General features: G+C 47.9%; 1 protein-coding gene across 2 annotated transcripts in view; it reads left to right on the top strand.

The window, feature by feature from the left end:
• The first annotated feature begins 14 nt into the window (after positions 1 to 14).
• The window catches only part of Cep89 (centrosomal protein 89), a 50,804-nt gene continuing 36,349 nt past the window's right edge, over positions 15 to 14,469 (top strand). For both annotated transcript variants that reach the window (XM_028754190.1, XM_028754189.1), the window contains exons 1-5: positions 15 to 139; positions 3,622 to 3,728; positions 9,213 to 9,371; positions 11,776 to 11,956; positions 14,025 to 14,127. In XM_028754190.1, the coding sequence (XP_028610023.1) occupies positions 101 to 139; positions 3,622 to 3,728; positions 9,213 to 9,371; positions 11,776 to 11,956; positions 14,025 to 14,127 (589 nt within the window). In that variant the 5' untranslated portion in view covers positions 15 to 100. The remainder of the gene's footprint in view (positions 140 to 3,621; positions 3,729 to 9,212; positions 9,372 to 11,775; positions 11,957 to 14,024; positions 14,128 to 14,469) is intronic.

Raw genomic sequence — 14,469 nt, 5'->3', positions numbered from 1 at the left:
CGGGGGTCCGCGGGAGCTAAGCTGCGGGGAGCTGTGCGGGCTGCGGGGCTATCTTCCAGCCAGTCCAGCGCCGGGCTCCTGTCCCCAGCCCTCAGCCAGGATGCTCCTCAGCTTCCGCAGGAACCGCCGGAGCCAGTTCGTGAGTAATTCCAGGCCTTCGTGTGCGGTTTTTTTAAAAAAACAAAGATTTACTTATTTATATGAGTGTTCTATCTGGATGTGTGCCAGCATAGAAGGAAAGGGCGCTTTACAGATCCCATTACAGATAGATGGTTGTGAGCCACCATGTGGTTGCTGGGAATTGAACTCAAGACCTCTGGAAGAGCAGACAATGGGCTTAACCACTGAGCCATCTCTTCAGCCCACCCTGTGCAGTTTTTAAGACCTGAGGTAGGAGTGAGGGGGCAACACTATCAGGGACCATTAAGTTTCAGAAACCCAGACTTCGTGTTCCAAAGAATCCTTCATGTCCAGAGTCCGCCACAGACAGGAATCTCGACCTCCTTGTCAGGATTCTCCCCTTGGCTGGGAGTTCATTCCTGTCTTGTTGAAAACTGTGACATGGCCGGATGTCCCCGTAGGGAAGTCCTACTTGGTCCCTCCCTGCACCCTGCAGTACCTACAGGCTTTGGCAGGTCCTTCGGGTCTGCCCATCGGATCTTACCTTATCCACTCTGACCTGGCTTCTATCTACCTGGACTGCTTCCTAATCAGATGTTTCCTAGGTTCTCCGTTTTCATCTCTGAGGTCCCCGAGATTTGCTGTACATAGAGCAGTGACTGAAACTTTGAAAAGCACAGATCTGATCATGCCACACTCACTAGCCAGACACACTGACATTTTCTGTTCCTTCTGCCTGGGTGTATTCTTCCAGGTCTTCTAAAAGCCTCTGTGTCGCTATGTGCCAATGTAGGATCTTCCTAGTTTCATTCCCTGGTGGCTTGCTGGTTTATATTTCTTCTGTTTGGTTTTGGTTTTGAAACGGGGTCTTCCTGTGTGACTCCCCACAGCCCTCTTGCCTCTGCCTCCTGAGGGCTGAGATTACAGACTTACACCAGCACACGTGACTTCTTACTCATTTTTCTAGGATTTCTCTAGGATCTCGACTCCAGCAATCTATGGGCACATACCCCATTCCTCTCACTACAATCTGTTCATTGTGCCAACTATATTTTGTGGTGCTATGACTCCATTTCAGGGCCTTTAAGCCAGGAAGAGTATAGCATACACCTTTAATCTCAGTACTCTGGAGGCAGAGGTAGGCAGACCCCTGTGAGTTCAAGGCCAGTCTGAACTACACAGTGAGTTCCAAACTAGTCAAAGCTACACAGTGAGACCCAGTCTCAAGGTCGAGAGAAAGTCACTATTCCAGGCCCTTTTGGTCACTAGGCAAGCAGTTAAGTCACCGAGTTATATTCTCGATTTAATAGCCTTTTAAGAAAGATTGATTTTAATTATGTGTGTCTCAAGTGTGAGTTTGGGCACTTGCCTGTAGAAGCCAAAGGCACTGGATTCCCTCAAGGTGCAGTTACAGGCAGTTGTGAGTCACCCGGCATTGGTGTTGGTAACATGCTCTTAACCACTGAGCCATTTCTCCAGCCCCCAAGAATAAACTGAGACGACCCACAGATTCCTTGTGTCTTCTTTTCCTGGTCTAAGTCGCCTGCCATTGGTGTTTTGTCAGTTCCTGAGTTCATGGTGCTCCTTTTCCAGTACAGAGGTCTTTGAAAACCCATTCTCAATGCCTCCGTGCCTTTTTCCCTAGGGAAAAACTTGAAGTTTCCTTGCTGGTTTCAATGGAGGGCTGGAGGGATGGCTCAGTGGTTAAGGGCACATGTTGGCTCTTGCAGAGGACATGGGTTCAACTTCCAAAACCCACATGCTGGCTCACAACCATCCAAGACACCATGCCTAGGAGACCTGATGTCCTCTTCTGAACCTCCACAGACTCACGCTTGCACGTGGTATCCATACATATATGCAGACAAAACATTCACACACATAAAATAAGTAAATGTTTAAAAAAAAAAAGAAAGAAAGAAAGGCAAAAAACCCTACAGGAACCCTTGGTGGGACAGTAATGTCCCAGGGTTATGAAGAAAAGGTATAATGATGTCTCCCAGGAGTTGAGTAGCTTCCTACTCCCAATCTGGTGCCACAAAGGCAATAAAGCCGCCTCTTCCCACCACCAGTTTATTACCCTGACAGGTATCAGGTTTCACTCCTTGGTTAACTGTATAAGGTCTCCCATCCCTCCTCCCCACTACAGACCCTGAGTATGTAAATGAAGCGTCTTCTAACACCCTTGCCCTTGCCCATCCATGGCCACATAATACTTGCCCCAGAGACCCTGGCCACCTTCCCATGGGCATAAATACCCACCCCCCAAATAAATGAACCAGTTCTCCAAAGCTGTTCCTGGACTTGTTCATTGCACGTGCACTCATTGCCCACCACGATCCTGCCCTGCACTCACCTGTGCCCTGCTAGGCTTCTCTCCCTCCGGTCCAGCTCAGTGCACAGTGGTCCCGGATGAAGCAGGCATGGGGCAACAGCTCGTATTTCCTTAGGCTATTTTGATTTTTCTTGTCCCTTGACATTTTTTTCATAATTCTGCGTTCTGTTTCGACCGTGTGAGTGTTTTCCCACCATAGAGTGGGCTGAAGACAGCGCGTCTTCATCGTCACTCATGGCATCCTGCGTCTAGTGGGTGTGAGTGGCTGGTGCCCAGAAAACAGACTGCACAGGGTTCAGAAACTTGAGAGACCCCCCCTCCACCCAGTTCATCAAAGTGGGGTGGCGTCCCCTCTGACTTTCATCATAAGTAGGAGCTCGCCCTCCTTACTGTGCAGCTTTGCGGTGAGCCACCAGGAGTCAGGCTCCTCCTGTGAGATGAGTCATTATACTCAGCGTTAGAGTGCCAGGGTTGATAAGGATAAGAAAGGCACCTGTTGCTCGGGAGCAGGAAGACCTGGGTGACATGAGTCACTGAGGACAGTGCTGTGTGTTGGAAGCCTGGAAGGTAATGAATGGTCAGTGTATTGATTACTTTTCTCGCTGAGACCTGACAAGAAGCAGCTGATGGGAAAAGAGCTTTATTTTGGCTCATGGTTTTGAGGGGACACAGTCCATCAGAGTGGGGGGAGGGTGTGGCAGTGGTTGGCTCCATGGTGGCAGGCATGTGCAGCCCAGGAAGCGTAGACAGAAGAACGGGTGCCCAGCTGATCTTCCTTCTCTCCTCTTTCCCTTTCTCGTCAGTCTGAGACTCCTACCCCAAGGAGTTGGTTCTCCTCATATTTAGGGTACATCAGACCAGCTCAGTTAGTTAATCCTCTTTGGAAAAGACCTTCCACAGATACCCAAAGGTGTGCTTCACAACGCACTAGGTGTGAACTAACCCAGTTCAGTTGGCAATTGAAATCAGTCAGGAAAGCCGTGGTGAGCAGGAAAGCCAGCCGTGATGGTGTGCCCCAGTGAGTGTGCTTGCCTCACCAACAGGGATTGGGAACAGCAGCAGGGTAGAGGGATCCCCGGCATGGCCTCAGCTTGGGAGGTGATGGTGGCACAGGAGCCAGGTGATTTCCTCCACCCAGTGACCTGCCTTGGGTTTCATTTGTGCAGAACCACATCATCCATGGCTTCCTCCCTGCAGCCAGCATTGCTCCGAAGCCAGCTGTGCCACGCACACCCCCTCCCCGAAGCCCCAACCCTTCTCCAGAGAGGCCCAGGTAAGTCTCAAGATGAGCAGCACCGAGGGTCACCCCCACGCTTGACCATCAAGCCCTGAACCCTGGAACCGATCACACTGGCCAAGAGGCCACTAGTAGAGGGCTAGACTAAGGCCCTCTGCGGTGTTTACCTCTGCTCCGTGATGCACTTGATCTGGCTTCTCTGAGCATCTGTGGACTTGCTTGGGGTCTGATACCTTCAGGGGAGGATCTCGGATTTCAGGATTGGATGCAGTTGGTGCCTGTTAAGTATAGAGCACCAAGTTTAAGTTAATCCACCCTTCCTTTCTTCCTCCCTCCCTCCCTCCCTCTATCCCTCCCTCCCTCCCTCCCTCCCTCTTTTCTTCCTGGGAGTGGAAGCCACGGCCTGTGCATGCTAAACATGTACTCTGCATCTCAGCTTAGTGTCCTTCCAGGCTAACGGCACTTTTAGGAGAACTGCGCAAAAATGTCTTTCTAGATACAATTCTGCATTAAAACAACAACAAACTACTTTGTATTAAACGGAAGGAACATATTCCCTTCCAGGAACTAGTGTTCCTGACCGCCTAGTGCTCGGTGTAGCAGCCAGCCAACTCTCTCTTCATTCCTGGGACCACTGTCTATATCTGCCAAGATTTTAGACACTTGAAAACTTGAGACTTGCCGGGCGGTGGTGGCGCACGCCTTTAATCCCAGCACTTTGGAGGCAGAGGCAGGCGGATTTCTGAGTTCGAGAGCTCGAGGCTAGCCTGGTCTACAGAGTGAGTTCCAGGACAGCCAGGGCTACACAGAGAAACCCTGTCTCGGAAAAACAAAACAAAACAAAAAAAAGAAAACTTGAGATTTGTTTTGTTTGTTTTCTATAGGGTCTTGCTTTGTGGCCCAGCCTGACTTTGCATTCAAAGCAGTCCTCCTGCCTCAGCCTATCAAGAGTATGAGCCACCATGCCTAGCTAGTCTGATTTTTTTGTTGTTGTCCTTTACATTTTTATAGGTAGCCGGGCGGTGGTGGCACACTCCTTTAATCTGAGCACTCAGGAGACAGAGGCAGGTAGAGGAGTTCGAGGTCAGCCTGGAGTACAGAGCGAGTTCCAGGACAGCTAGGACTACAGAGAAGAAAAACAAAAACAAAAATTAGAAACTATGTGTATATGCCTTTGTATGTGTATGTATGTGGGCATTTGTGTGTGTGTGTGTGTACTTTGATGTGGGTACCCTTGGAATCTAGAAGAGGACATTGGGTCCCTGGAGCTGCTGTGAGCCACCCAGTGTAGGTGCAACCAAATCAGATCCTCTGCAAGAACAGCGCGCGTTCTTTAACTCGCCGAGCTGTCTCTTCAGTCCACTGCTCTGTTTTCAATCTGTACATTGGTTTGGTTATTAGTTATCAATAAGAGCTAAGTCCACTTTAGAAGGCCGCTCTCTATGTGATCTTTGGTACTGGTATATTCTGTGCGTTTGATTAGAACTCTGAAGGGCTGGGACTAGACTTGACGACTCAGCATTTGCCCAGCACACGTGACGCTCCGGGATTCCATCCTCACCACTAGGGGAGGAAAGAACTCTGTGGTGTCACAGTGTTTGATTTTGCCTGCAGCAGAGTCCATCACCTAGAGAGCCATTTATTAGTGGTCACTCTGTGCCAAGTAGCCTAGTGGGTACTGAAGAAGCAGTGTCTCCCCCACCCTCTCAGTGACACCGTGAGAGGGCCTTGTGGTCATCCCTGTTTTGGGTCACCTGTGAGGTTCAGTTATTGATCACTGCTTAGAATGTCATGGCAGTAGCCCCACTGGCAGGAAGGTAGGCCTGTAGAGATGGCTCATCTGATAAGAGCATGCATTACCCTTGCGGAGGACCCAGGTTCAGTTCCCAGCAACTACATGGGACAGCTCACAGTGGCTTGTAACTCCGGCTCCAACCTTTCTGGTCTTCTTGGGCACCTGTACTTACTCTGCACATACCTACACAGAGGCCAACGTTAGATACACATAATTAAAAGTAATAATTTTTTTTAAGAGCTTAGTTGCATACCCTTGTAATTCCAGCACTCAGGAAGCTGATGCAAGAGGATTGATTGTCCTAGGCTAGCCTGAGCTACATAGTGAGACCTTGTTTTTATTTATTTATATATTTATTTATTTATTTTAGTTTTTCAAGACAGGGTTTCTCTGTGTAGCCCTGGCTGTCCTGGAACTCACTCTGTAGACCAGGCTGGCCTCGAACTCAGAAATCCACCTGCCTCTGCCTCCCAAGTGCTGGGATTAAAGGCGTGCACCACCACTGCCCGTCGAGACCTTGTTTTTATGAGTGTTTTGTTTGCATATGTGTCTGTGTACAACATGCCTGCTTGTGCCCTCAGAAGTGAGAAGAAGGTGTTCTGTCCCCTGGGACTGGAGTTACAGATGGCTGTGAGCTACCTTGTGGGTATTCAGAACCAAACCTGCATCCCCTGGAAGAGCTTCTTGTGCTCCTAACCACTGAGCCATCTCTCCAGCCTCTTAAAAAAAGAAAAGCAAAGCCTTTTATTTCTAAAGTGATTATGGAGCCATTTCCCACTGCTGTGTTTGTGTTCCCACCGCAGTGAGCATTTGGTTGTCAGTCTTCGTAGTTTATTCTGAGCTAGAAATGAGTGGCCCTTGCCTGGAAACAGGACCCTGGTTCTGAGCTAACTACCAGGCTTGTAGTCAAAAACCTGACTTTCTAGGTTTTTGAAAGCGGTGACCATGCACAAGTAAGCGACGTCCTGAGCCTGTCGGGCGACTCTCATTGCCATCGTGCGTTCTTGACAATCCTGTCCACTCACAGGCAACCTACTCCTTGTTCACTTAGCCTTAGGTACGTTTCTGCTCTCTATCGAGAGTTTCGGGGTGTGCTTGTGAGCACTGCTGCTGTCCTCCTGTGATGGCAGGATGGCCCTACCTGCTGCTGTTCACTGTGGGAGCCGTCTGCCAGCTCTGTGTGGAAGGCTGCATGTGAGAGATTATCTTGATGAGTCTTTAAATTTCCAGGCATCTAATGAGTGTGGTTCTGAGGTTATAGAGGAAAAGCCTTTCGGCTCCTCCTGGGTTCTCGCCCAACAATAATCGACACGCCAATCTGGACGTAATGAATTCTTGGGTGGGCAGTGGCTGGGTCTTCTTTAATCCAATTAAGTTCTAAGACTGAAGGTTATATCAGATCCCATCGGCTGAGGGCTCAGCCCCCACTGCCCTGCCCCCGCTGCCCTGCCCCCACTGCCCAGCCCCCACTTTAGATACCAGATACAGCCCAGGTGTTTCTGCCTGTGTTCTGACCCGGAAGGAAGCTGGTGCTCTCACAATCAAGTCCTTGGATTTGATAAGTGTGCTCACAGATCTTGGGAAAACTTGATGCAAAACATAGGCCTTGGAAGCAGGCTGCTGCCGAGCATGGACGGGCCGTAAGGTGCTTACGACTTTCTTGGGGTTTGTGGAAGCTACTACTCTGTCAAGTTCAATAATATGTCCCAAGAGTTTCCCCGAAGGTGCAAGGAGATTAGGCCAGATCAAAGGTTGGTTGTAACTGGCTGTGAAGTCTTGTCAGCTTTTGATCTTGAAGCAGTCCATCTCCCTAGCTACCTCTCCTATCAGTCTGTCAGCCTGCAGGGTCTTCCACACAGATGTGGCTTCTTCATTGGCCTTGAATTTGCGCGTTTTATTGGTTTATTATGGAGGCTGTTTTACTCTTTGTTTTGGTTTTTCTGTGAGGTCGGGTAGCCCAGGCTGGCTCCAGACTCCCAAGTGTGTGTCCCATGCCTGGCTTTACAGAGGATGTTTTAAAGGACACAGATAGGCATGTGATGTAATGATCCATAGGGTTAGGGATGGAAAGGTCCCAAGCACAAGTGTTTCTGTCTCCATGGAGTTGGCCATCCAGGCACCTGGAGGTCTTATTCCCCTTCCTGGAAGTTCCCATATATTCCACCATCCGCAGGGTCCCGCCATCCGCAGGCTCCCCCTGTCCGCAGGCTCCCTCTGTCCTCATTGTTCTAAGCTTGGGTGTTTGAAAAGGCTGCCTGTAAATGATAAAAGGTCGCCTTTTACTCTGTCTCTGGAGCTGCGCAGCTGCTTCAAGAACCGAGCGCAGAGGGTTGGACTTAAGCCGACCTTATAAAGAGTAAAGGTCTCCGGTCTGTGGATAAGGGCAAATTGAAAAATAGGGTCAGTAGCACAGCAGGGCTCGGTGGGCGGGGCTCAGTGGGAGGGGCTCAGCGGTCTATAGGGTTTCTTGTTTTGGGTTTGTGGGGGTTTTTAGTGTGTGCATGTGTGTTGTGTGGCTTATATGCATGTGAGTTTGCAGTTTGTTAGGTGGTGTCTTCCTCTGTTCTTAGTCTTGTTCATCTGAGACAGATCTCTCACTGAATCAGAAGCTTGCCTTTTGGGCTAGGCTAGCTGGCCAGGTAATACTGGAGATACCTGTGTTTAGTTGATGTGTCTTTTCATCATTACAAGTTTGTTTGTGTGTGTGTGTGTGTGTGTGTGTGTGTGTGTGTGTGTGTGTGTGACAGGGGTTTTTCTGTGTTGCCCTGGCTGTTCTAGAACTTGCTCTGTAGACCAGGCTGGCCTCGAACTCAGAGATCTACCTGCCTCTGCCTCCTGGGATTGCTGGGATTAAACCCATCTACCACCACCACCTGGCTATTTATATATTCTTAAGTTAGGGACTCACTATCTAGCCCAGGTTGTGTAGAACTTGCTATGTAGACCAGCCTGGCTCCAACTCCCAATGATCTGCCTGCCTTGCTCCCTAAGTACTGGGATCAAAGATGTATGCTACCACACCTGGCCTAAGTTTTCCTGGATCTCATTCTTCTACTCCAGTCTGATCTTTTGTTTTAATAAGAAAATGATTTGAATATAGGCTTTGCATGTCTGACTATGTAGAGTTACAACCTAGTGTGACATCCTATTGGCTAGGTCAGTAGTTCTCAACCTGTGGTTGTGACTGTGACTTCCTTGGGGGTCCCATACCAGACATACTGTATGTCAAGTTTACATTACAATTCATGACAGTAGCAAAACTAAAGTTGTAAAGTAGCAACAAAGTAATTTATAGCTGGGCAGTGGTGGCGCACGCCTTTTATCCCAGCACTTGGGAGGCAGAGGCAGGCGGATTTCTGAGTTCGAGGCCAGCCTGGTCTACAGAGTGAGTTCCAGGACAGCCAGGGCTACACAGAGAAACCCTGTCTGGAAAAACAAAGCAAAACAAAACAAAATTTATGATTGGGGGTCACCACAACATTAAAGGGTCTCAAGCATTAGGAAGATTGAGAACACTGGACTGGAAAAGTCTTAAATCATTCAGTTGCTATAAAAAGTGACTGCTAAAATTTGATCATACAGTTAGTGTGAGAGGTAAGTGAGGATTCTGATGGGCCATCACGGTCTCAATCAGCAGCTGCAGTGAACGAGGTTACCCTTGCCTGGTCAGCCTGCAGCTTGAATGCCCATTGCTCAGGGCCTCTTTGGCATGTTCCTGTTCACAGGTCGGCTCTGGCTGCAGCCATCCTGGCAACCACGTTGACTGGACAGACAGTTGCCATTCCCCAGCCTCGCCAGAGATCCCGGTCTGAGAGTGATGCCTCCTACGTTGAAAAGGACAGCTTCATCGAGCCCTACGCCACCACCTCAGAGCTGAGGCTTCGGTAGGGACGTGTTGCGGCTCTGCGTCCTCTCATAGCAGTAGAGGGCGGCTCAGCATGGCTGTGTCCACTGTGCATGGGGCCATGTGAGGTGTGGTCACCAGGTTTCTGTCACTTGTGTCCAGGAGACACTGACAGGGACAATAATTGTTCCTTGAGTTCTGAGACAAGGATTTAGACAAGGCCTTTTCTAAGAATTACATTTATATTGAATTGAACTAAAAATAAGAAACTGAAAAAAGGATATAAAACCGTCAAGGGAAGAATGCCAGTCCAGGTGAGGGCTGGGCTAACCCTGCCATATTTTAAAGCACAATGCTAAGTAGTGACAGGAATGTGAACCGCTCGGCTCAGCGGTGAGAGGCACTTGCGAATGCGCTAGGCACCTGGGACAGACCAGTAAGAAGGAAGGTCTTCAGTACATCAACTGACTATTTGAAAACAAATCAGCTTTGAACCTTGTTCAAATCCTACACCCCAGTCAGTTCCTATGGGATTAAAGGATCGTTGTAGGTATTCACATACGTAAAACCATGAGCTCCCCGGACAATGGCCATGTACGTCCAAGCTAGGAACTTAGAAGGTAAAATAAGTTGATTTTTTGAAGAGGGTCCTGGGGGGGCTGGGAATTGTGTAGTCCTAGAATTCTGTAGTCCTAGAATTTGGGAGATGGAACTTGAAGGATCAGGAGTTCAAAGCTATCCTTGGCTATACAGTAAATTTCAGACCGGCTTGGGCTGTGTGAGATACTATCTCAGAACAAAAGCAAAACAACAAAAGTAGTTGTTTTTCCATTCTAGGGGTAAGTCTTAGGTCTTCTACATACTAAGCAAAAGCTGTAACACTAACTATGCCCCCAGCCAAACATTTTTCTTTTAATCATATGTTAAAAAGACATACATAATCTACCATTCAAAATGTTGACTGTAAGATCTTACTAGTTGCTGGGTGTGACGGTGCATGCCTTTAATCCCAACATACAGAAGGCAGAGGCAGGCCTGACTGATTTACATAACAGGTTCCAGTCCAGCCAGGGCTACTTAGTGAGATCATCTCAATAAACAAAAACAAGAAACAAGGTCAGGAGAAGACAGCCCAGCAGTAAAGAGTACAGCACACAGCATATACTGTTCTTGCAGACGACCAAGTTTGGTTTCCAGTGTCCACATTAGGCAGTTCACAACCGCCTGTAGCTCCTATTCCAGAGGAATCTGATGCTCTGGCCTCCATGGGCACCTGCACTCACAAGCATTTACCTACACACAGGCACACACGCACGTACCTGTGTTACTGTTTTTTAAATAAGTGTATTACAGTTTTCCTCTTACCCAGCTAGCTCCCAAATAATTAAAAACTGTATTGTTATATTTATTAATCAAGCTTTAAGGGCACAACAACTGAGCAGCATTATTCTATTTTAATCCTCCAACCTTATCTGGCTACCTCCCAGCCAAAATCACCGAGATCCTTTTTTTTTTTTTTTGGTTTTTGTTTTTTCAAGATAGGGTTTCTCTTTGTAGCCCTGGCTGTCCTGGAACTCAATACTTGCATTTTATGGCTTTCTCTGTTCCAGGTTTTTGTTTTTCATGGTGTTTCCTCTCCCCATTGCTAATCTCCGCTTCCTCCCTCTCCCAGGGCTGGCAGGAAGTCCAGCCCTATTCTCTCCCCGCTCGGTCATTGGCTGTTAAGCTCTCTTTATTACCACATCAGGGAACAATTGGGGAGCTGGTGTTTACATAAGATTGAGACAGGAGATTCTCAGAATAAGGATTGCAACCAGATACAGGGAGACAAAAATCAGCATTTGAATTTTCACACAAACACAATAACATTATGCCTACATACCTGTAACTAAAAAAACAAATAAATACAGTCTTACTAATAGCAGATGCAGGTATGGCTCAGAGGTTAAGAGCATTGGCTTTACCCAGGTTCAGTTCCCAGCACTCACACTAGACCACTCACAATCTCCTTTAACTCCAGCTCCAGGGGAGTCCAGCGCCCCCTTCTGGCCTCTGTTCATGTTGATATACATATAAATACAAATACATCTTTTTAAAAATAGTGAGTTCTGTATGTCCAGAGTATGTAAAAACAGGTATAAAGCAATACTTAGAGGGATACAGCGCAGGGAGAGCCGCCGCTGTCGTTACTCATCTCCCATGTGTTTTACTGTTACAATACTTCTTTGCCGTGGACCTGGAGACAGCACATTTAAGACGTGCGTAATAGCTTGGTGGGGTGGGGTGGGCCAGTAATCCCAACACTTGGGAGGCTGAGGCAGGGCCTGAAGTGAGATCATGTCTCAAAATAAAATAAAATAAAATAAAATAAAATAAAAGTGTTCCAATATCAGCACAAAGTGCTAAGTCACTTGTTTTTGTCATCCGTTAATGACCTAACACAGGCAAAGCTGGCAGAATGAGCCAAGAAGGACTTCACTACCATCCTTTGCGACGTTAGGCCTCAGGGAGGATGAAGATGCTGAAACACAGGTGTCAACCAGCTGCAGGGAGTCGGAGTCCTCCACCTGGAAGGATGTGGGAGATGGCAGAGATGCCGCATACGCCGTGCCTCACAGGGATCAGGTAACCTCCACATCCCCAAGCTGCTCCCCACCTGCTACCCACAGTAGGCTGCCTAGAACACGTGAGCAGGCATCGTCTTCGCTCTGTTCCATTGCTAGTGCTCTCAGTCTTGTGTCTATCTGGATGGAGCAAAAAACTTAAACTTCTTGGTTTATCCTTTGAAGTCAAGTCCTTCAAAGGCGAAGATAAATATCTTCATGAGGGTGTAATAGGATTCTTCTTTTGCTGTGTATATTATCTCTGTGTGTAGTGTGTGTGAGTGTGTGTGTGTGTGTGTGTGTGAGAGAGAGAGTGTGTGTTATGCATGCTTATTTGTGCATGTAGTGTGTGTGTGTATATGTGTTATGCTTGCTAGTGTGTGTGTGAGTGTATGTATTATGCTTGCTTTCGTATATGTGTGTATGTGAGTGTGTGTGTGTTATGTTTAATTTTGTGTGTATGTATGTTATGCTTGCTTCTGTGTGTCTTATACTTTCTTGTGTGTGTGTTATACTTGCTTGTGTGAGTGTGTGTGAATGTGAGTCTGTGTGTCTGTGTGTGTTACGCTTGTGTGTGTGTCTGTTGAGTGTGTGTGTTATGTTTTTTGTGTGTGAGTGTGTGTGTTACACTTGTGTGTGTCTATGTGTGTGTATGTGTTACGCTTGCTTGTGTGTGTGTGTGTGTCTGTTGAGTGTGTGTTATGTTTTTTGTGTGTGAGTGTGTGTGTTACACTTACTTGTGTGTGTGTATGTGTTACACTTGCTTGTGTGTGTGCTTTTGTTGTTGTTGTTGCTTATTTGTTTTGTGAGGTTCATTTGAGATTGGATCTAACTGTGTAACCTTGAGCTGGTTAGTTTGAAACTCACTAAGTAGACCAGGCTATCCTGACACTCACCTCCCTCTGCCTCCTGAATGCCGGGCATAAAGGCGTTGCCACCTCAACTGTCCCCTTACATTTTCTTGTCCAGATTTTCCCCAAGCTGGCTCCCCGTCGTGGCACTGCACCTCATGACCACATGCTGCATTTGGGGTGGTGCGCTCACGTGACTGACATGACGAGAGCTGTCAGGAGGCTTGCATGGAGCCCTGTGCTAGACCCTGTGCTTTCCTGGGGTCACTCATTGCCGGCTGGTACAGTCTTGTCACACGGGCACACGCTAACACTACGGCTTGCTCTGCCTTCATCAGGCTTTCTGTCCCTTGCTTCCATTCCTCATTACAGGACTCCTGACATTCTGCATTCACTTCTAAGCTTTTTTAACTTACTGTACGTGGAGACGTGGGGTATATTAGAATATATTCATTCAAATGATTCTGCTGTTCAGTGTCGGTGTATATGATTTTTGAAATCATATGCATTTCCCCTAATAACTTACTCCTTTTTTTGATGTATTTATTTTATGTGTGTGAGTGTTTTGCCTGTAAGTATGCTCACTACCTGTGTCCCCAGTGCCCAAGAGGGTCTAAAGAGGGTGTCAGATCCTCTGGAACTGGAGTTACAGATGGTTGTGAGACACTGTGTGGGTACTGGGAACTGAACCCACATACTCTGCCAGTGGGAGTGCCTCTAAGGGACAGCCTTGTAGCTCTGCCACCGTACATGGTGACAGTGGAGAAGTGATCCTACTTCATCAGGAAATGACATCAGCAGTGGAGTCACATAGTGACCATCATTGGCCTCAGCCCTAGACAGTTGCCCAGGTAGAGGCTGTCCCAGGATAGCCAGCACTTATTGTCACACAATGCACTTTCATCATGGAGTACCGGAGCTGAGATATAATGGCACTGGGTGCTGTCCCAAGCAAGCCAGAAGCAGCCTCTTTCCTGAGCAAGACCCTGCAGGAATGTGGAGAGGAAGCCATCCAGGCAGAACGGGACATGAAGCTCCCCACAGCCTAAATACAATAGCTATTCTATTGACTGTCTGCCCGGCTTTTACAAGGCCCTGTGGTCTCTTCCTGCCGTAGTGTATGCAGCCCTTTTCATTGTGACAGCTGTGGGCGTTGTATGAAGTAAGACAGTTAAACCGTTAGGAGGATCTGTGCAGCTAACAGGTCCCGCGTGCTTGTTCCTCTCTCATAACCAAAAGGTTCTGTCGTCACAAAAGCTGGTGAGAAAAGACAATGCTTCTGTGCAAGACTGGCTTTCAGACTCCTCTTCCTCCTCTACACCACAGTACACTCGCCAGAAAGGTAAGGAAAGAGTTAACTGTGAGAGCATTTCTGCTTACCAGTCCTGGGGCCGACACACCTCTGCGCTGTGGCTCGGAGATTCTGACCAGAAAGCACTTGCCGTCCATTCTCACGACAAGTGATGGATGGTCCTGACCATACAAGATGCTTGCTTAGAGCTTGTGTTGTCTCTTTGTTTGCAGAGGACTCCAGCTCAGGCTGTGTCTGTGTTTATGTGCCTTTCCCTCTGCCCCTTTCATCATGCTAGCGGCAGGGCCTGGCCATGGTAGGCCATCAGCGAAGGACTTGCTGGATGATGCATGGATGTATAAGATGTTTCTGTCATAGTTCTGGAATGCACAT

This window comes from Grammomys surdaster, unplaced genomic scaffold (genome assembly GCF_004785775.1).
Source record: "Grammomys surdaster isolate TR1022 unplaced genomic scaffold, NIH_TR_1.0 125984, whole genome shotgun sequence".
In the NCBI taxonomy this organism is placed as follows: Eukaryota; Metazoa; Chordata; class Mammalia; order Rodentia; family Muridae; genus Grammomys; species Grammomys surdaster.
The sequence above is the reverse complement of the archived record's forward strand: the minus strand, read 5'-3'. Positions and strand labels throughout refer to the sequence as shown.